The 21,808-nt window shown below is 36.4% G+C and overlaps 1 protein-coding gene and 1 pseudogene across 1 annotated transcript in view; both read left to right on the top strand.

Annotated features, from left to right (window-relative positions):
• The window catches only part of LOC145258210 (C-type mannose receptor 2-like), a 445,837-nt gene extending 435,390 nt beyond the window's left edge, over positions 1-10,447 (top strand). The window contains exons 42-43 of the mRNA XM_080116148.1: positions 3,453-3,527; positions 9,631-10,447. Coding sequence (XP_079972274.1) covers positions 3,453-3,527; positions 9,631-9,839 — 284 coding nt within the window. The 3' untranslated portion in view covers positions 9,840-10,447. The remainder of the gene's footprint in view (positions 1-3,452; positions 3,528-9,630) is intronic.
• Positions 10,448-20,199: 9,752 nt separating this feature from the next.
• On the top strand, positions 20,200-20,315 carry LOC145258560 (U2 spliceosomal RNA; annotated as a pseudogene).
• Positions 20,316-21,808: the final 1,493 nt, after the last annotated feature.

Below are 21,808 nucleotides of genomic sequence, written 5' to 3'. Positions count from 1 at the left end.
GTCAGATGGGAAGCAGGCAGACGGAACAGAGTTCCACAGGCGTGCAGTTCTAAGAAAGAAGCTTTGTTGATGGAATCTACGTTTTGATTTAGGCACAGGTAAAGAGTGGGGAAAGTTTTTCACAGTGGATTCAGCTAGACGGGTGTTTTTCGTGAAAGATTGGCGAGGGGGGGGGACCAGAGATTGGAGCTTAGACGAGCACCTGCCATGGAAATAACGATAAAACAAAGATAGGCTCTTATTCTGTCAACCATGACTGGGTAGAAGTCTTAAGTAATTAACAATTGTATTTTTAAGTGTCGCCCGCACTGAGAATTGAACCTTCAACCTCCAGAAGGGTCTAACCTATAACTGAATTCTTACCAAGTATTTTATTCACTACTCTACGGATTATTGCAGTATAATCAATCCTCATCGCATCAACCCAGAAACATAATTCGCCCCTGTTTTTTACTATAATAACTTCCGAAAATAATGTCCTCAATTGTAACTAACGAATTGACAGTTTCGCCCCACTTCCGAGGAGAAAATACCAATCCAGAACTATGTCAACATTGTCATCTAATTTGCATCTGACATGTAGACACCGTAAACATATATACAACTTAATGGTTTAAATAACATGGACATTTTATTCCATATTAATTGATGTCCTGAATTAAATGCTTTAATAATGTTTTTTATTTACCTCCTCGTCCTCAGAAAGTTGGACACAAGGCGTAGGTATAATGAACATGTTTCTATAAAACGAATTGAATTCGAACACATAAGTTTACGTTCTGTTCGTTAACCACTTCTCCACTATTTCTTGTTCTAGGTATTCTAGTTCATAGTGCATTTATAATCCATACATTCACACTTTAGGTAATTTCATTAAATGTAGTATTGAGTTGATTGCGCAAAAAAATATGTGTAATTATTAAAAAAAAGTTTCATGTTTAATATATTGAGATTAATTTAAGCCATTTGAATTTAGTTCAATTTACGCGTTAGAATCCGCTAACAAATCGAGGATAATCTCTGAAACAGAATATAGCGATAGTTGGTTTGCTAGAAAGAGCACGACAAATGTGTACACTATTTAAAGCAATTTTACTGGGTGAACAAATGGATGATAAAAGAAAAAGTTAATTGTACGGAAAAGAAGATTTGCGAAAAACGTGCTTCACGAAAACTTATCTGGAATTGAAAAGTTCGAATAACAACTTGCACGTGAGCCTTCCTCAATTTTGACTCTTTTCGTATCGGACTTGGTTGCAATTCAAATAGGAATTCGCTGATAAATGATGGCTAACTTGTAACTACTGTATCGGGGTTGTCACGAATAGTCTTCAGTTCAGGTCGATCATGTTAAGAAAGGGACTGGGTTTCTGTGACTGCCGTCTTATATCACCGAGCCTCAGTTTCATCCTGCTGCTGAATAAAAAAAAGGGCGAAAAAGAGGCAGGGCACATTCATGCGAGGGTTTTTATAAGCGATCTCATGTGACCCTAAAGCAGCAGGGACCGAAAATCCTGTCAGCCGAAAGAGACAAGAAAATGACTCGTCAATGTAATAAACAGACAGTAGCATAGTACAGACAGACAGACAGACAGACAGACAGACAGGGGGGACATAAATTCTAATAAATATTTAGGAGTTATTTCGAGTTAAAATTTATTTTATTTTAAGCATCTAAACACGAGAAATACATGATTTAAATATATAAATCTATATAATTATAAAACTCAAATGATCTTGTAACGATATATGTAACCCACTTTCCGGTTTACATCCGGTTGCTCATGCGCGCATGACCTGCGCACTGAAATATGAACGTTATTATGACGAAATTATTATTTAACATGAGCAGAGTGGGGTTTAAAATAACTTAAACGTAATACAGAAATGAACGATGTAAAAAAAAAAGCAGATATATCAAAATTTGAATTTAACTATAATAAGTATTATGGTATCTGTTCAGTGCACATTTACCTATAAGTATGGCCAACCACTTAGAATTCAGTAACTGTAAATTGTTTTTTCCAAAATAATCAATTATAATAAACAGAACGACTCATAGAAATCTATCTATATTCTTTTTTCATTTTAATATACTTTCATAGAAATGTTTCTGTTATGTAAAAAAAAAAAAAACCCTATTTTTTTTTATGTCACAAGTGTCACGATCATACATAAATTCCATAGCTAATATAACATACTGACCCAACGGGTCACGGGTAGTCTAGTATTGATTAAAGACTAACATGACCGACTTGTAGACGCTTCATATCGGCCATGTTAGTTTTCAATCAATTTATATATATATATTTAAATTGTGTAGTTCTTGTGTTTAGATGCTTAAAATGAAATAAATATTAACTCGAAATGACCCCTCATGCCATAATATTTAACATAAAAAAAAAAACTTTTTTAATGTGTACACAGATTCTTTCTCGCAATCAACTCAATACTAGATTTAGTGACATTGGTGTTTGGGAAGGTTTCTTGTAATTCTTAAAGGAAACGAGCTTAGCCTAGGAAGCATTAAACGTTACCATTTAGGAGGACAGCTCAATAAGAACTTAATAAAATTTGAAAACAACAATATTATAGTCAGCTGGCAAGCAACCCCGCGGTATTGTATTCTACGACGGACTGTATCTCTATTGTATATCTAGCCATACCTATCGCTAGAGATACAGTACCTGAAAGTCCTTCGTCTAAACTTGTCGGCTTAACGTTCACAGGGAACATGAGCTGGAACAGATACATTGAGAGCATAGCCTCTGCTGCTGCTGTGAGGAAGGTGGGCTCTCTCTACCATGCTAGAAAGTTACTTACACTTGACAGTATTCTGTACCTCTATAAGGCCACCATTCACCTATGTATGGAGTGAGTATTGTTGTCACATTTGAGCCGGTGCATCTGCCATATATATATATATATATATATATATATATATATATATATATATATATATATATATATATATAGCTATAGAATATATATATATATATATATATATATATATATATATATATATATATATATATATATATATATATATATAGCATAATCACGTTGACAAGCAGGGTCTCGTCAGATCACCGAAGTTAAGCAACGTTAAGCCTGGATAGTACTAGATGGGTGACCATTTGGGAATTCTAGGCGCTGTATGTGCTTTCCGCTTATCTCGACATTGTTTCCAGTCGTCCTGAACCTCCACTTGCCACTGGTATTCAACAATGTCGACTCAGGAGAGGTGTGGTTGGAGATTGCGCAATTCTTACCACAAAAATTTCACGCGCAGGTACCCTTATAGTGAGTATCCATAGTCTGTCAAGACTGGAGGCTTCCTTGAGTGTTCTATTGTTAAATCCTTGTATAAAGTATTATTCAATATTTCAGGATAAATGAGTTATTTAATGATAAACGTCATTTCCGGTTTTCAATGTCTCCTTTTATTTCAGATGAATCGAATAGTACAGATGGAATGGTAACACCGGAAGTGTGTATAGACTGTCCCAAACGGACACCAGTACAAGGTAAGCCCGCTTGGAAAAGCTGAACAAGTAATTGTTTTGTTGGAGCTCCGTTATCCACTCGATTCTTCTTCTTCTTCTTCTTCTTCTTCTTCTTCTTCTTCTTCTTCTTCTTTGTACACACTAGGTGGTCTCACAAAGGTAACCATCGGAGATTGCTCACTGACAACAACCGGTGGTTTACCCTGGAGTCTGGGTGAAAACAAATTTCCCCAGATTTCCCAGTGTTTCACCAGCTTTTCGATAACTTTTGCAAATAAATATCCATTATCGCAACAGCAGCTTGCTATTGATTTGTCACTGGCAATGAACATTATTCATCACTGGAATGTGGGTGTTAATTATCCTTCTCAAGATCTTTCCATTCTCCTCGACCCTTTTATACTTGTTATTGTGCTATTTGATGGTAGTTCTACAATGTTTTTGATGGCGGGGTTAATTTACGATTATATAGTTTTAGTTTTCTTTGTTCCACATGGTATTCCTCCAGATTTCCGTTTCACTTCCGTTGCTGCTTACATGTGGCCGACTCACATGTAACTCACATGTAGCTGACATGTATTAATCTCTGCATTCCAGTATTTTCAATAATATTTCAGTCGTTTTGTTTATTGCAATCCGTTAATTTTTCCAGCTATCCTCTAGATTCCAATTTCTCCTATTCATTTTTTGAAGTTTTCGGGGTCGTTCCTAGTGCTCCTACGATTATTGGTGTTATCCTGACTTCTTTTATGTTCCATATTCCTTTCAGCTTTCTAGTCAGTTCCGTGTATTTGCTTCGCTTCTCCTTCGCCATGATATTCGCCCTGTGGTCTGTGATGTGGCAGAAATTTTCTTTCTTGTTAACTCTGATGAGACTTGATCTCCTTACTTGAATGGGGTTATACAACCATGTTCCATGATTTCTGTTTCCAAATACTGCTACTCGTTTGTGTTTATGTTTGTACCATTTGTCTGGGTGTTCAAGATGCAGTTGTTTGCATAGTTTCAGTGTACTGCCTTCTCCATCTGGTCGTGTCTATTCTTATATTCTTTTTTGGGGTTAGTTTGTTGCATTCACTTATTATGTGGTTTATCATTTCGTCTATTTATTCACAGTTTACATTTGCTGTTTTCTTGTGTTTTGTCGATCTTAACTTTGATATAGTTGGTTCTAATCGCGTTATTTTGTGTGTCTGATAGCAGTGGTTCAGTTTCTCTGTTTCGGTGTCCTTTTCGTAGCCATGTCCGCGTACTTTCATAAGTCTCATATATTGTCATCCTCATGAATCGTCCATGTAGCTGTTTCTCTTCCCATTTTTTCTCGTCTTATTTCCTGCCTTTCTGTTATTTATCTGATTCATTTTACGGTTTCTCTTGCTCTATTTATGCTTTATGTTTTGCGTTATGTAATTTTCTAGTTCATTTTTTGTATCATTCACACAGTATTTTATACTAACTAGTCCTCTTCCTCCTCCGTGGTTACCGTCATCCTCTGGGTGCAGTGTATTATTATTTGTACTTACTAGGAGTTCTCACACACGTCATCGTCAGAGATTGCTCACTGACAACAATCGGTGATGTTCCTTAGAGTCTGGGTGACAACAAATCCCCCCCATAATTCCTGTACTCTCTCCCTCTTTGCAAATGAATTTGCATCATCACAATAGCCGTTTACCATTGAATTCTCGCTAACAATAACCATTGGCCATCACTAGAATTTTGGTGGCAATAAGCCTTCCCGAGATCTCAGTCCTCTTTGCTCTTATCTAGTAAAGGCCATGTCAGTGTTTTCTCTTTTCGCTCTTTTCATCCTCCCCGAACCTTCTCGACTATGTAGAGTCAGGTGATTCAAACAGTATCTTTTTTTGGGGGGGGGGTAGGGGGCAGTAAGTAAACTTGCGATTATACAGTTTTAATTTTCTTTTTTTTTTTTCATGTGGCGTTCCTTTATCTTTTTTTGTTATACGTCTATTGCATTTTCTATGACTGGTTAGCGTCTTTAGCTCGTGTGTATTAGTCTTCGCATCCAAATATTGTTGTTGTTGTTGTATATTTGTTTGTATGTTTGTTTGTTTGTTTATCTCAAGTTTCGGATGTTTTTTTTTTTTATTTAAACTTTTCGGACATCTTGGATATCGGGTCAATTACCTTGACTTTAGACACCCAAGGAGTTGCTTAACAATTTTGCCATTCCTAACAGACCAGCCATTTGTAAAATTGGAAAAGACATTCATTATTGTGAATATAAGTTCGCAATTAGATTGTTTTTTAAACAGCCATTTTTTTTTATTTCAATAAATAATTGCTTAATAGTAAATAATAATACGTAAGTCACGTTGTGGCGAGAAAACAAACATGCGCAGACGAATTAGAAGTGATAATATAAATATTAGTTGTTAGAGAGAAAGACAATACGCGAAAGGGAGAGGGAGTAAAAGAAAAGAGAGAAAAGAAAGAGACGGAGAAAGATTAGAACGGGGAAGGAAAAAGTGAAGAGAGAAAGGAAGAAAGAAGGTGGATAGATGCAGAGAGATGAGAGAGGGGAAGAGAAAGAGAGAGAGAGAGGGAGATAAAGGGGAGAGAGAAGGGCGAGAGACGGAGGGAAATAAGATGAGGGGAGAGAAGTGGGAGAGGTAAGGAGAAAGAGAGAGAAGGGGAATGAAGACATGAGAGAGATGTAAGGAAATAGATTAAGATTAATGAAGGAGAAAAGGAGAGAGAGATGAAACAGGTAAGGAGAGAGAGGGAGAAAAGGGCACAGACGATGAGAGAGAGGGGGGAGAGAGAGACGATGTATAGATGTAGACGAGAGAGATAAAAACGAGAGAGGAATAGAGTACCTATTTACAATGCCTCCCCACGGGACAGAGTTAGACACCAGAGAGAGGAATAGAGTAATGAGAGAGGGAATGACAGAGGGGGGAGGCAGAAAGAGATGACGAGAGATTAGAGAAGATTTAAAGAAATGGAGAGAGAACGAGAAGGGAGTGAGGAACTAAAGAGGAAGGGAGAGGTAAGCGAGAAAGCGAGAGAGATATATGGAGATAAAACTTGTTTCCTTCAATAATTACAAGAAACCTTCTCCACCACCAATAGCAATGGCCAAAAACTCATTACCTGAAAGTACTTCTTTTAAACTCCCCGGTCTAACATTCACAGTGACCATGAGTTGCAACATTTTTTTTTTTTACATGGAGGTCACCATTTATCAAGGCCCGGAGGCCACTCAAAGATAAGGGTTATTGCGTGTACAATTGGAGATTTGATATAGTGTCTTACTTAAGAGGGCGGTTTGTCAGGAATTTGTTTATGTTGGACTTGAAGACATCCAAGTTGTAGTCAGGTGAGAAACAGGCAAAAAGAAGAGAGTTCCACAGTTGAGAGCATTGCCAGGACTGTTGCGAAGAAGGTAGGCTCTCTCTACCGTGCTAGAAAACTACTAATGCCTGAAAGTATCCTCTATTAGGCCACCATTCGCCCATGTATGGAGTATTGTTGTCACATTTGGGCTGGTGCATCTGCTACTAGTCTCTCGCTCCTAGACAAGATTCAAAAGAGAGTCGCAAACCGCATAGGTCCTGAACTGTCATCCAAGCTTCAGCCTCTGTCCCATCGACGACATGTTGCATCGCTCTGTCTGTTCTACAAGTGAATTCTCCGACGAACTTCAAGCCCTTGTACTCCCTCGACGTAAATACCCCCGACAAAACCGACAAGCAGCTAAGTCGCACCCCTAGTAGAGATCCCTAGATGTAAGACAGCTTCCTATTCCAGTAGTTTCTACTCCAGAACTGCTAGTCTTTGGAACTCCCTTCCAGGTCCCTGCTTCCCCAACTGTACTGATATGCAGAAGTTCAAGTGTAATGTGAACAGAAATCTTGCTGCTCAACTCCCTACATAGTACCCCATGTAGATTATGTCCCTGATAGTAGTTCCCTACGTCTAAGTGGCAATGTGTCTTGTTTGGGGTGAAAATGTAATAAAATAAGACATAAGAGGGAAAAAGAAAGAGAGTAAACACAAGGAAATAAGAGAGGTAAAGAGAAAGAAGGGAGGCTGATAAAGGGAGAGAGAGAAGAGAGAAAAACAGATAGAACGCGATAGACAAAAGAGAGAGAGAGAGAGAGAGAGGGAGAGAGAGAGAGGTGGAGGAGAACAGAAGAAAGGGCAGGTGAACGAGGGGGGAGAGAAAGTGAAGAAAGGGGGACAGAGAAAAGATAAATGGCGAGAGCGAAGAGAGGAAGAAAGAGAAGAGAGAGAGAGAGATGAATGGAGAAGAGACGGAAGGCGAAAAGATGAGGAGAGGGAAAGAAAGGGATATAGAAAAGAGAGTGGAAAAAGGAGGAGAGGTAGGTGGGGTGAGAGGAAATAGAGAAAGACATGGAGAAGTATGGAGAGAAAAGGGAAAGATGGAAGAAGAGAGATGGATTTCTTTTGTTCATTGAAAAGCTCCGGCTGACATAATGTCAGACACGTGACCCTTCATCAAAAAATGGCACTCCACTTTTCCTTTACTTTCTTCCGCTTCTAAGATGAATGCATTTCCCCTCATTTTCCGCCTACCAACCAACCAACCAACCAACCAACCAACCCACCTCGCCAATCTCAAAATGGACTCGCCGATATTTCCCTGCATTGATTATTCCTATTGACAATAACCAATACAGTCTTTTCAAAAACAATGAACTCAAAATCGATTTTACCATGGATGATTGGTAGATTGGCATTCTTCTGTCTCCAGAGAGAATAGATTTCCTCCTATTCATCTACTTCCCTAGAAGGACTGGATATGATCCAAGGTCGAGGTTAATGTGGGATGAGACTATTGTTGAATATCACGTGGGCGTTCAGTAATGGGCACTGAGTTGAACTGACGAGCTCTCGTTTTTTACTCTCTTTCACCACAGACAAGGCATATTGCCACTTGGACACAGAGGAACTACTCTTTTGGATCATATCTAACAGAGGATCGTGGTGAGTTGAGCAGTGAAGTGTCTGTTCTATTACATTTAATTTTCTGTAGGTTAGTACAGTCACGGAAAGCAGAAGACAGGGAGGGAATTCAAAAGTCTAGTAGTCTGAGTGGGGGGGAAGACTATTATGGTAAAACGCTTTCCAGCATCTCGAGACTGAATGGGTGGGGTTATGCTGCTTCGCCGGTAATCGGGGGGGGGTATAAACGTCGAAGGGGGAGGGACACAAGTGCTGTGAGTTCATCAGAGCCACTCTATTATAGTACTTGTTAAACAGGCATAGAGAGTCCGATAAATGTGAAGTAATCTACTACTACTACTACTACTACTACTACTACTACTACTACTACTACTACTACAGTCTTCCGTTTTTTTTTTTTTATTTACGTCATTTAGTTACGTCCACTATCCTCTCACTCTCCTATGCCATTTTTGAAGCTATTGGTGCTACGCCGCCTATTTCCATCTCTTCTAGTCTCACCCCACTATCCCCAAAATTCCATGGTGCATGCAAGCAAATGATATTATCATTAACACACTTTTAGTATTACATAGAGAGATAGATGGACGTCGTAAAATCGCCTTTTACGGCCTCGTGGCCTTCAGTAATTACCAACGAGTGGGCTAATGGACCCCAGAGAGAAACCGTCACTTGAAGGAGGGTAGTGAGTGTCATGTTATAACGAGTCTTGCCATTGAATAGCTGCTGGTAAGGTGCCTATACAACGCGAAGTGTACAGCGATGCAAGGGTTGCGCAATAACCAAATTATGAGCTTATATTACTGTCATAACGTAACAAATACATGTCGTGAGCGATGTATTCTGTGTGGGAATCTATCTATCTATAACTTATTTTTGGTTAGTTTTTGACCTTGAAGTAGTTTTTGACCTTGAAGTAGTTTTTGACCTTGAAGTTGTTTTTGATCTTGAAGTTGTTTTGACCTTGAAGAAGTTTTTGACCTTGAAATAGTATTTTTTAGCTCTTTACGACATGCATCTGCCGAAGGTCGGACTGAAACGTGAACATAACAATCCAAATGAGGATAGTAGTCCAATGAATCTAAATAATACGAATAACACATTTGAACTGTAATTTTATTTTGTTTATATGTATAGAATTTAAAAAAATATATTTTTCTTTTACTTCCAGAAAAGCCGACTGGTTTAACAACCGCAGAAGTCGTCGGAATTATCCTCGTCGTGCCGACGGTGATGATCGTGTCGGCCATCATAGCTTATTTTGTTATAAAACGCAAGTCAGTGCGAATGTCAACGGACGGACAAGGCTTCGTGAACAGTTTATACGAAGCGCCGAACTTTATGTCGCTTAAAGAGGAAATGGAAAAAAACCCGAGCTGACTGAAAGAAGAGTTTGGCGAGCCTGGAAGGTTGCTATACGAGTTAGTGCGAAGGGACCAACGAAGTAACGTCCCCTTCACAATTCCATCGCCAAGTGTTGGGGCGCTTTTCTGACAATGCAAAACGCACACAACTAACTTTTTCTGCAACCGCGCTTGCTCTACAAACAAAAACAATATGCGCGCATTTCAGCGGGCAATCATTTTTATGGTTCAATATAATCGTTTTATACATAAAGAACGGATTTATAAATTTCAGTTACAAATTAAAAAAAAAACAGTTGTTCTTTATTTTTTTTAATGGTTTAAAAAAAAAAATTCGTTCACGCCAGCGTGGGAAAAGTGTTTTCTGTTTAGTCTTTACTATTATATCGATCGATTCAAAAAGTTATTTCGAGAATTACAAAACCATTTAGATGATCTTAGATTAACATCACGACAGAAGATCGAACATATTTAGCATGAAAACAAAGAAGATCGAACATATTTAGCATGAAAACAAAGAATTTTACAAGCGAGGCGTTTATAAGTTCGTTAACAGATGGAATCAAGTTATAAAGAGCAAAGTTCATTATTGTTACGAATAAAGATGCTCAAAAACACACTGTCTATCATTTCCAAGATGAAGTTTTAAATCGGTAAAACATTGCATCAACCTAATACATATATATATATATATATATATATATATATATATATATATATATATGTATTTATATATATATATATATATATATATATGTATTTATATATATATATATATATATATATATATATATATATATATATATATAAAAGCGAAAATGTATGTATGTATGTTTGTATGTGTGTTCGCTATGTCTACAAAAAGCTTTTTCAGAGAATCGGTCGGTCGCTTAACAACTTTTTAAAACTTTTTATGTCATATATAAATCGTAATATCTCACAGTTAACAACGAAGCTCGCTTGTCTATTTAATTTGCTTGATTTCGGGAAGATAAATATTCAATATTTGTCGCTCGCCGCATGTGGGTTAGTCTTTTTCCTATAACATCTTTGGAAAATAAAAATAAAAATAAAAAAAAGCGTTCCGCAGTAAATGAAATCTCGCAGTCAAACTTGACCTCATTAACGGATTAAAACGGGCACCTGCCAAATCCAAGTAATTAAATAAATTCAAACGTGATTCCGTTAGCATCTCGCGGTGGGGCAATGGTTAACGTCGCACGTTTTTTTTTTTCACACTTTAATTTACAACTTTACCTCAACGGTTTGGGTTCGATCCTCATACTTACTTTTTTTTTAACCCCACCCCCACCCCCGGAGTTTCCAAACACCCGGGCAACGCCGAGTACCCATCGCTAGTATATAATAAAAGGAAACTATGTGTGCCCTGTTCGCTTCAATAATCACGTAATTTTATGACCAAATAATGTGGATAACAATAGAAAAAATAAATGGGAAATATTTCTCACTTGCCATGCTTCTGTTCAGTCTTGAAAAGCCAAACGATACCCCTTAGGGGCAATAGCGCGCGTATTTGTGAGGCAAGGGTTGCGCAATCCCAACCACACCTCTCCTAAATCGGCACTGTTTGAGTCCAGTGGCAAGGAAAAGACCAGGACGACTGGAAACAATGCCGAGATAAGCGGAGAGCACATACATCACCTAAAAGTCCCAAATGGTCACCCATTTAGTACTGACCAGGTTCAACGTTGCTTAACTTTGGTGATCCAGCGGGAACCGGTGTGTCTACGTGATTATGCCGTATCACTTGCAGATAGATACTGGCTCTGATATAATCTTGATTCCAGTAAATTTTTGGCCGGTTTTAGAGAAAAGGGCGGTGGGATAGGGTAGTGGTTATGTAACCAATGTAATTATCTATTGTTATAGAAGTTACACTCCCTTTGGTTCTTTCTAATGATTTTACGGTTGAGAAGGCATTGCTTTTTTACTACAAGGTTTTTGTGTCTTAAATTTTTTTAGAGTAAATAATGAGTCTAATTTTATTGCTGTTGACAACCACTACCTTATCTTGCCAGCTTACCATGCACAATGTAGATTCTAGTGCAATTTTTCAACATCTACATAAAAAAACATACTTTTCTCCCCTTAGATGCAAGACAAATATTAGTCTATACACTCATAATAAAAACATTTTAAAAAAGCTAAAAAAAAATACTTGATTATTGCAGGTTTTTATATAGATGGTTTCAAATATTTATCAGCTTTTGAAACTTTGTTTCATGATGTATTATTTTATGTTACAGACTAAGATATGCTTTTTGTAGATGTTGAAACATTGTACTGGAATCTACATTATGTATGGTGTTGCGACGGGATAGGGTAATGTTTGTATGACCAACCTAACAATATGTTTCAAAGCTGTCAAAGAAGTTACACTCTCTCAAAGGGCATTAAAACCTATAGATGACGTTGGTTCTTTCCAAAGATTTTAGAGTTAGGGATTGTTTTGACTGTCAGGTATATATCCATTGATATCTTATATGTTTTTAGGTAGAGTGATATGCTTCTCGGTTGATTAATTGTGTCTAAGTCTGTCGGATATATACTCGAGGGTAAAAACGATGAAAAGGCATTGTTTTTTTTTTACTACAAGGTTTTGGGTCTTAATTTTTTTTTTACTACAAGGTTTTGGGTCTTAATTTTTTTTTTTACTACAAGGTCTTGGGTCTTAATTTTTTTTTTTTACTACAAGGTTTTGGGTCTTAATTTTTTTTTTTACTACAAGGTTTTGGGTCTTAATTTATTTTTTTACTACAAGGTTTTGGGTCTTAATTTTTTTTTTTTACTACAAGGTTTTGGGTCTTAATTTTTTTTTTTACTACAAGGTTTTGGGTCTTAATTTATTTTTTTACTACAAGGTTTTGGGTCTTAATTTTTTTTTTTTTACTACAAGGTTTTGGGTCTTAATTTTTTTTTTTACTACAAGGTTTTGGGTCTTAATTTTTTTTTTTACTACAAGGTTTTGGGTCTTAATTTTTTTTTTTACTACAAGGTTTTGGGTCTTAATTTTATTTTTTTACTACAAGGTTTTGGGTCTTAATTTATTTTTTTACTACAAGGTTTTGGGTCTTAATTTTTTTTTTTTTACTACAAGGTTTTGGGTCTTAATTTTATTTTTTACTACAAGGTTTTGGGTCTTAATTTTTTTTTTTTACTACAAGGTTTTGGGTCTTAATTTTTTTTTTTACTACAAGGTTTTGGGTCTTAATTTTTTTTTTTACTACAAGGTTTTGGGTCTTAATTTTTTTTTTTTACTACAAGGTTTTGGGTCTTAATTTTTTTTTTTACTACAAGGTTTTGGGTCTTAATTTTTTTTTTACTACAAGGTTTTGGGTCTTAATTTTTTTTTTACTACAAGGTTTTGGGTCTTAATTTTTTTTTATAGTAAATAATGAGTCTAATTTTATTGTTGTTGACAACCACTACCTTAACCCGCCATCTTACCATACATAATGTAGATTCCAATGCAATTTTTCAACATCTACTAAAAAAATATAATTGTCTCCTCTTCGACGTAAGAAAAATCTTAGTCTATATAACACACGAATAATACATGATAAAAAAAAACATTTTAAAAAACTAAAAAATACCTGAAGCGATCTACATAAAAACCTGGAATAAACCACATTACATTTCATACGAATCGTAATATTCTAAAATGCCTATTGTAACCCCCCCCCAGATTATGTGGCCCAATTACTAAACCAAGAATTTGGGTTCGTCTGTTGCCTAAAAACATCACGGCACCAACGGCCTATGAATACTGACCATTGCTGCTACTAATTTTCTTCCCTCCACAATCCTTATCAGCACATAATTTGACTCTTTCCTGAAAATGCTCTGGAAATAGAATAAAAACGTTTATAATACATGCGTGCACTTATATAAACATTTTAGATTTTGACACGAAAAAGATAAGAAATGTCGAAAAACTAAAAAAAAAAAAAAAAGGTATACTCAAACAGAAGCTCTCTGTTATTTCAAGCATCATGCATCAATTGTGCTCTATATATATTCTAGCAGGGAGACTCGACGTTACCCGGGATTGAAAGATGATAAACGAATGTTTCACACTCCCATATTTTTATTGTCATCGAAATCAATGAAATCGACCATTTTTCAATCAAATCAGTTGATTGCCTGCTCTAGTTGGGGATCTCTCGGGGGGGGGGGCACTGAGAGGAAGCTTCATATACCTCCTCACAATAATTTAGTCCACAATACATAGTAGTCTACATTGCACTGTAGAGAACGTACTGTTGGTTTTATAAAAGTATTTTATATATAATGACTTGCATTAAAGTTTAAAATGCAAAAATCAAGTATCATGCTTCAATTGTGCTCTAAACAGAAACATTCATTTCGAACGCACCCCCGTCATATCAAAGAAATTGTTGATTTTATATGCTTAACTTTACTGCTTGTGCTGTGATGATGGCTTGGATTTAAGTTTAACATGAAAAAGTACAGTACAACGGTGTAATGGTGATTTAAACAGAAACATTTATTTCGAACGCACCCCCGTCATATCAAAGAAATTGTTGATTTTATATGCTTAACTTTACTGCTTGTGCGGTGATGATGGCTTGGATTTAAGTTTAACATGAAAAAGTACAGTATAACGGTGTAATGGTGATTTAAACAGAAACATTTATTTTGAACGCACCCCTGTTATATCAAAGAATCTACTGTTGATTTTATATGTTGGGCCTTTCGGCTTATGTGTTAATAAAACTCCTCAAATGCACTGTGGAAGGTGTTGACTTTAGTCAAAATCGCCCGTTCCTTCTTTTATCGGATTATTTCGATTATCGATTATCGATAATTATCGAAGACATTCGGATAAAAAAAAAAGTTCTGCCAGGTACATAAATCGCCTGCGTGTAAAATTTTAGAAAAATTAGCCCAGCCGTTTTCTAGTACACAGAGAACAAGCCCAGACATACACACAAAGAGCCCACATACAAAGTTCTTTTTATATAATAGTAGAGTTATATGCACCCCCCCCCACACACACACACACACACACACTTATATATATATATATATGCAAAATATGTGCATATATATATATACGTTTTATTTTTTATTACCGTATTTTTCTGTTAACAGAAAAATACGGTAATAAAAAATAAAATGCATATTTGCTCTACAACAGTATTGAGAACTTTCTTCAGGTTTTTATTGATTACCATTTCTACTATATATATATATATATATATATATATATATATATATATATATATATATATATATATACATACATACATATATCTATTGTGTGTGTATATATTTGTATGTATAATGATTGTATCGCTGGAGTTTTTTTTTTTGCTCAGTAGCGGATAGAGCTCTATTATTGTATATTTTTCGTTTATTTAAAATCAGTTGTGACTAGTGGTCTAATGACGTTATTTTCGAAAGATATCACAGCTGACACATGTGTGCACATATATAGCGAATGATGTTTTTATGAATAAATAATTATACATTTATATATTTATATGTGCAAAATGGTAAGAAGTATTAGTTAAGGAGTAGAGGAATGATTGTTAATATTTTACTCATCTAGATCCACTTGTTCCGTCAGCCATGACTGGATAGAGGTTCTAAGAAATTCGCCATTGTATTTTTCGGTTGCCCAGACTGAGTGTTAGATTATGCCTGAGCGACACCGACTTACTTTTCAGGTAGTCGATTTAGGAAAACCGACTATTATTATTAAAAGTTAAACTGTTAGATAAAAGAACATTATCATTTATTGGTATGCTGAATTAGTTGTGTACAAAGACAAATATGTTTAATAGGTTTCGGAATGTGGAACGGGTTGGTAGAGCAATGAGACAAAGGAGCCAGGAATGCGACCATGATGAATTGGGTGTTGGAATACTCGAACAAATAGGTTTCGGAGGTAAAAGATCGAAAACGTGATTCAAAGTCACATGTTGAAATATGTGAGTTGAATTACGTTATATGAAACGAATAGTTACGTGCAATCATCCAACGGGAAAGCATTTCGTTGTTTCTTTTTGAAGGAATCTTCTTTGCAGTTGTTTGTAGATTGTCAACCAATACCCGGATGAATGAAGGTAACGTTTTCTTGTTTGGGCAAGATGTAATTCCCTTTGTTATAAGGAACTGTTTTATATAAAATGTTATATGCCCTGTTGAAACCGTATCTATATGTATAATGTATATATGTAAAACAGCTATACACTCATCTACAAAGGACATCGCGAAACTGTAGGCGACAATGGAGAAACTCATTATATACCCAAATATATTTTGTACTCACGTTCATTATATACATAGCATTATATATATATATATATATATATATATATATATATATATATATATATATATATATATATATATAGAGAGAGAGAGAGAGAGAGAGAGAGAGAGGAAGAGAGACCTCGCTATCTAACATATGGTTAACACTGACGCTATGCAACATATCGAATCTAGTGCCGTGCTCCCCATAAAGGTAGTACAAAGTGATATACACTTTCTGGTTATAATGTGACATGAGAATTGAACTTTTAGAAAGAGAGAGAGAGAAAGAGAGAAAGAGAGAGAGAGAGAAAGAGGAGGAGAGAGAAAGAGGAGGAGAGAGAAAGAGGAGGAGAAAGAGAAAAATGAGAGAGAAAGAGTAGAAGAGAGAGAGAGAGAGAGAGAGAGATAGAGAGGGATAGAAACAGTTATTTATAATGACACGAATGCGAACCAGAAGGTCTGACATATCCAGCTTTTCCATCTGAGAGGATGCACGTAATAGTCGTTCTATATCAGGCAATCCAGCAATGAATACCCATTGCAATATTTCTCCTCTACTCTCTCTCTCTCTCTCTTCTACTCTTTCTCTCTCTTCTACTCTACTCCCCCTCTCTCTATCTTACGCCACAAGTTACATCAACCGAAACGTTGTGAAAATGACAATCAACAGTAGTCCGATGAATAGTCCAAATAATAATAGATTAAAAGTTAAAAAAAAAATAATCAAAAAAACACCGAATAATTTATTTACAATTACCATAGAAAAGTTCGTAGTTGTCTACACTTATCCAGAATCGAACTCTTCAAAAATGAAAAAAAAAAAAAAAATACTAAAATGTACAGGTGGCCCAAAGGTCTACTCTATAAACTGGTTAATTGGCTGTTAACATTAAAGAGAAAGGCTACCGGGTAACGCCGAATGGATATTGCTAGTTTTTGTTCTACATGAAATAAAAAGCTACAGCAAATTCTGTAGCTTTTTTTAAAATACACCACCTTTTGTATGCTATGAATAAAAATAGCATCACTAAGAACGGCTGTAATGGAGGACCATGCAAGATGCCGTCGTTGTCTAAACTGAATCCATCAATTGGAATAGAGAAAGCCACGAATTACTTTGAAAAGGTTGGCTTGTTTCTATTAAAGGTAATTAGAAAGAAGCTGCTGCTGCTGTTGCTGTTGTGATGATGATGATGATGATGGTGATGATGATGATTATGATTATGATGATGATGATGATGATGGCGGCGGCGCTATAGTAGTTCTCATAATTAACAGTGGATTTGTTTTCCTTTTCATTTATAGACGTCTACCTTGCTTAATAAGACCATCAGACTATGTAGAGATTACAACTGATAACGATATTACTACGACGACTACTATTACAACTAAATTTGCTGCGATTAAATGCTATTACTATTACTACTATTACTACTATTAGACATTTTGGTATCGTATTGGTTGTCTATGTGTCTTCGTATCACTATGAAAATGTTTTGTTGGTTGTAACGTCAACATACACTTTGAAATGATATTTCCACCATTAAACGAGCAGATTGATTGGGCGTATATTATTTCAGATGCGTCCAAGAAATGTATACAGGGCGCTCCGTCTGTTTGTTGGTCTGTCACACCTTGTTTCATTGAAATGACGCTACCTGAAAGCTCGTCATTTAAATTGCTCGGCTTAACATTCACAGGCAACATGAATTGTAACAAATACATCGAAGACGTTGCCAAGGTTGCTGCAAGGGATGATTCTACTAAGACTGAGCATCTTTCCTTTAAACACTACAAAAGCCTTCTCAATCACTGATTGCCATGACAAATAACACCATGTCTGACAACCCATCTTTCAAATTCCTCAGCCTAACATTCACATACAACATGAATTGGAACAAATATATTGAGGCAATTGTCAAACCTGTTCCAAAGAAGGTGGGCTCCCTCTACTGTGCTAGAAAATTATTCACACCTGGTAGCATCCTATATCTCCACAAAGCCACCAATCGCCCAGGCATGGAGAATTGTTGCCACATCTGAACTGGTGCATCTACAGAGTCTAAAAAATAGTCTAAAATCTAATTCCGCACTGTCAATAAAGCTTCAACCCCTATCCCATCGCCGCATAGTTGCTTCCTTGTACATATTTTACAATTATTTTAATGGAATGTGTATTTGTGCCACCTTCGACATACATACTTCTGACTAACCCGACAAACAGCAAAACCCCACCCCTTCATTGTAGAGATCCCTAGATGCCGGAAATCCTTCTATCCTCGAATTGCAAGACTTTGGAATTCCCTCACAGTTTCCGACTTTCCTAATTGTACTGACATGCAGAAGTGTCCCTGTAGATATGATCCCAGCTAGTAGCCTCTTACGCCCACATGGCACTGTGTCTTGTTTGAGGCAAAGAAGAGTAAAAAAAAAAAGAAGAACATTTTCATTATTTTTTCCTGATATGTCTGTCCAGGTGTATCAGAATTTTTTGGGAATTTTTGACACCCTTAACAAAAGACTGCGAATAAAATATACGAAACTCGTAATTTCTTTTTTTAAAGTGGGTTGTTTGATTTATTTGTGGAATATATTTCCAAAATAAACTATTGAATTAAAAAAAAATAATAGAAATATTATTTTTTTATTTAAAAAAAGTGTTTACAAAATGTATATGCGCGCTCATGCAGCTATTTTTAGTCGCGTGCAAGAAACTCTATAAGTCACTCCGTTGGTCCGTCAGTCGGTCGGTCTGTCGGCCTGTCGGTCTCTTTGTAACACTTTTGTGCTTAGCCTTTTTGGTTAAGACCAAGGTCTGTTGTTAATAGATGCTGTTCTTAGCTTTTTAAGTTTTTCTTGGCCTTTTGGTCAATATCAAAGTGTAGTATTTGATCCGGCAGATACTGCAAGCTATGACTAGCTATGACTAGCAAAGACCAGATGTGGGGGTAACCCCACATGCCTGACCTTTAACCAGCTCCCATTTCCCACCTCTCGGGAGCTGGTCCCCTTTTTCCCTTCCCCCTCCCTTCACTCCTCACATTAAAAATTGGCCTTGTGCCTAATTTGCTCGGCGGGGGAGCAAATAAATACCATCTGATCCGGCAGATACTGCTAGCAAAGACCATATGTGGGGGCGACCCCACAGATAACACCTTGGTCAATGTAGGGGCAACCCTTCATACCAATTGTCACTATCCAGCTCCCCTACTCCCCGGGGAGTTGGTCCCCATTTCCCCTTTACTCCTCACATTAAAAATCGGCGTTGTGCCTAATTTGCTCGGTGAAGGAGCAAATAAATATCATCTGTTCCGGCAGATACTGCAAGCAAAGACCATGTGGGGGTAACCCCACATATCAGACCTTGGTTAATGTAGGGGCAACCCTTCATACTAATTGTCACTATCCAGCTCCCCTATTCCTCGGAGAGTTGGTCCCCATTTCCCCTTTATTCCTCACATTAAATATCGGCCTTGTGCCTTATTTGCTCGGTTGGAGAGCAAATAAATACCCCCTTTTCTTGGCCTTTTTGGCCGAGATCAAAGTGTAGTATCTGTTCCGGCAGATACTGCAAGCTATGACTAGCTATGACTAGCAAAGACCATATGTGGGGGCAACCCCACATGCCTGACCTTTAACCAGCTCCCATTTCCCACCTCTCGGGAGCTGGTCCCCTTTTTCCCTTCCCCCTCCCTTCACTCCTCACATTAAAAATCGGCCTTGTGCCTAATTTGCTCGGTGGGGGAGCAAATAAATACCATCTGTTCCGGCAGATACTGCAAGCAAAGACCATATGTGGGAGCAACCCCACATATAAGACCTTCGTCAATGTAGGGCAACCCTTCATACCAATTGTCACTATCCAGCTCCCCATTTCCCTTTTACTCCTCACATTAAAAATCGGCCTTGTGCCTAATTTTCTCGGTTGGGAAGCAAATAAATACCAACCCTTCATACCAATTGTCACTATCCAGCTCCCTCTAGTCCCCGGGAGCTGGCCCCCATTTCCCCTTCACTCCTCACATAAAAAATCGGCCTTGTGCCTAATTTGATCGGTGGGGGAGCAAATAAGTACCCTTTTCTTGGCCTTTTGGCAAAGATTAAAGTGTAGTATCTGTCCTTACATGTTGTACTTATGTTTATCACTTTGTGATATAAAGTGGGGAATCACTTTTCTGTATTAATTTAATGATTAAAGTGTAGTATCTGTATTTTCTGTATTAATTTAATGATTAAAGTGTAGTATCTGTCCTTACATGTTGTACTTATGTTTATAACTTTGTGATATAAAGTGGGGGATCACTTTTTAGTATTAATTTAATGTAGAATGATCACTCACTTTACAACTAGTCAATCTCAAAGCCATTCACGTCATTCTCCAGATCATTGAAGTTGTTTTTGAAGGATTCCAGTTATTTTTAAGCATTCAAGTCATTCTTAAGGTCATTCAATTCATCCTTAAGTTCATTAAAGTCATTCTAAGTCATTTACTTTTTATTTATTTAAGTCATTTCAGCCCATTTTTCGGCCATTTTAGTTTATTTATAAGAATTTCATGTCAATCCTACATTCACGCATTCATTCATTACACGAGAGCACGTGACTAATGGCTATCGGCCTTGTTTTCTACGTCATGAAAGGAATTGAATTTTACGAGTTAAATTTTTTTCAATTTAAAAAATTATCAATATTTTTCTATTGACTTAATTTTTAAGATATTTTCAGGTTTAATGTCAAATTGTATGCTCTTTCCAATAAACCGAATATAATATTCTCGACAAACGTTTTTTTAATTCGCCTCCCCCCATTTTGAAATGTCTATTAAAAAGTAAATAATTAATTTTCTCACCTAAGGTTTATATATCACAAGTTGAAGATAAAAGATCAATAAATAAAATAATCTAAAGTAAACCTTGATGAGTGAAATGTGATCATTTTCAAATACGGTGACTTATACTTGACTAATTTAATTGTTGACAGTAACCACATGTCAGAAATTCAAAAGGGAGATAAGACAGATATCAGCACTTTAAATGTTTGTTTCTTTATATAGTTACCACCGGGAAATATATTTGGTCTAATGTGTTGTTTTTACGTTTTTGAAATAATTAATTATGGTGCTTTTCAGCCTCCGTATTTGTTAACTTGAAGAAAGGGAGGCAACTCCGCTTTGTGACCACATGTTATTAGATTTTAAAATCGCGGTCTTTTCTGATGCTTGCTTAAAAAAATTCTTTTATTTAAAAAGTACATGGAATATAAAATATAAATATGGACAAATTCTTATAAATGAAGAATGGAAGCACCCATTGATTAGTATTTTTTATAGATAAGTGATTTTTTAGAATTTATATATATTTATTATAATTGGAGTAAGTTAAAATTCATCGAAAGATAGTGAGTGTAATTATTCAGATTTTTATAACTCATTTTTAATGACGACATCTGACACTGCTAATGTCTCTCTTTCACACTTTTCGTCTCTCCATCATCAATGTTCTCTCTATCTCTCTGTTTCTATCTCTCTCTCTCTCTTTTTATTTTTCTCGGAGGGGGAGGCGCAAATTGTCCAATGGCTATCACCGAACAAGATCAAAGTGCAGTATCTGTTCTTCAGATGCTGCACTTCAATTTCTTGTTCTCTGTCAGTGGAGGAGAAATCCTTCACGACTGAGACAATTT

Source organism: Euprymna scolopes, chromosome 33 (assembly GCF_053919585.1).
Source record: "Euprymna scolopes isolate OS-2025 chromosome 33, ASM5391958v1, whole genome shotgun sequence".
Taxonomy (NCBI): domain Eukaryota; kingdom Metazoa; phylum Mollusca; class Cephalopoda; order Sepiida; family Sepiolidae; genus Euprymna; species Euprymna scolopes.
This window is presented reverse-complemented; position numbering and strand designations above follow the sequence as displayed.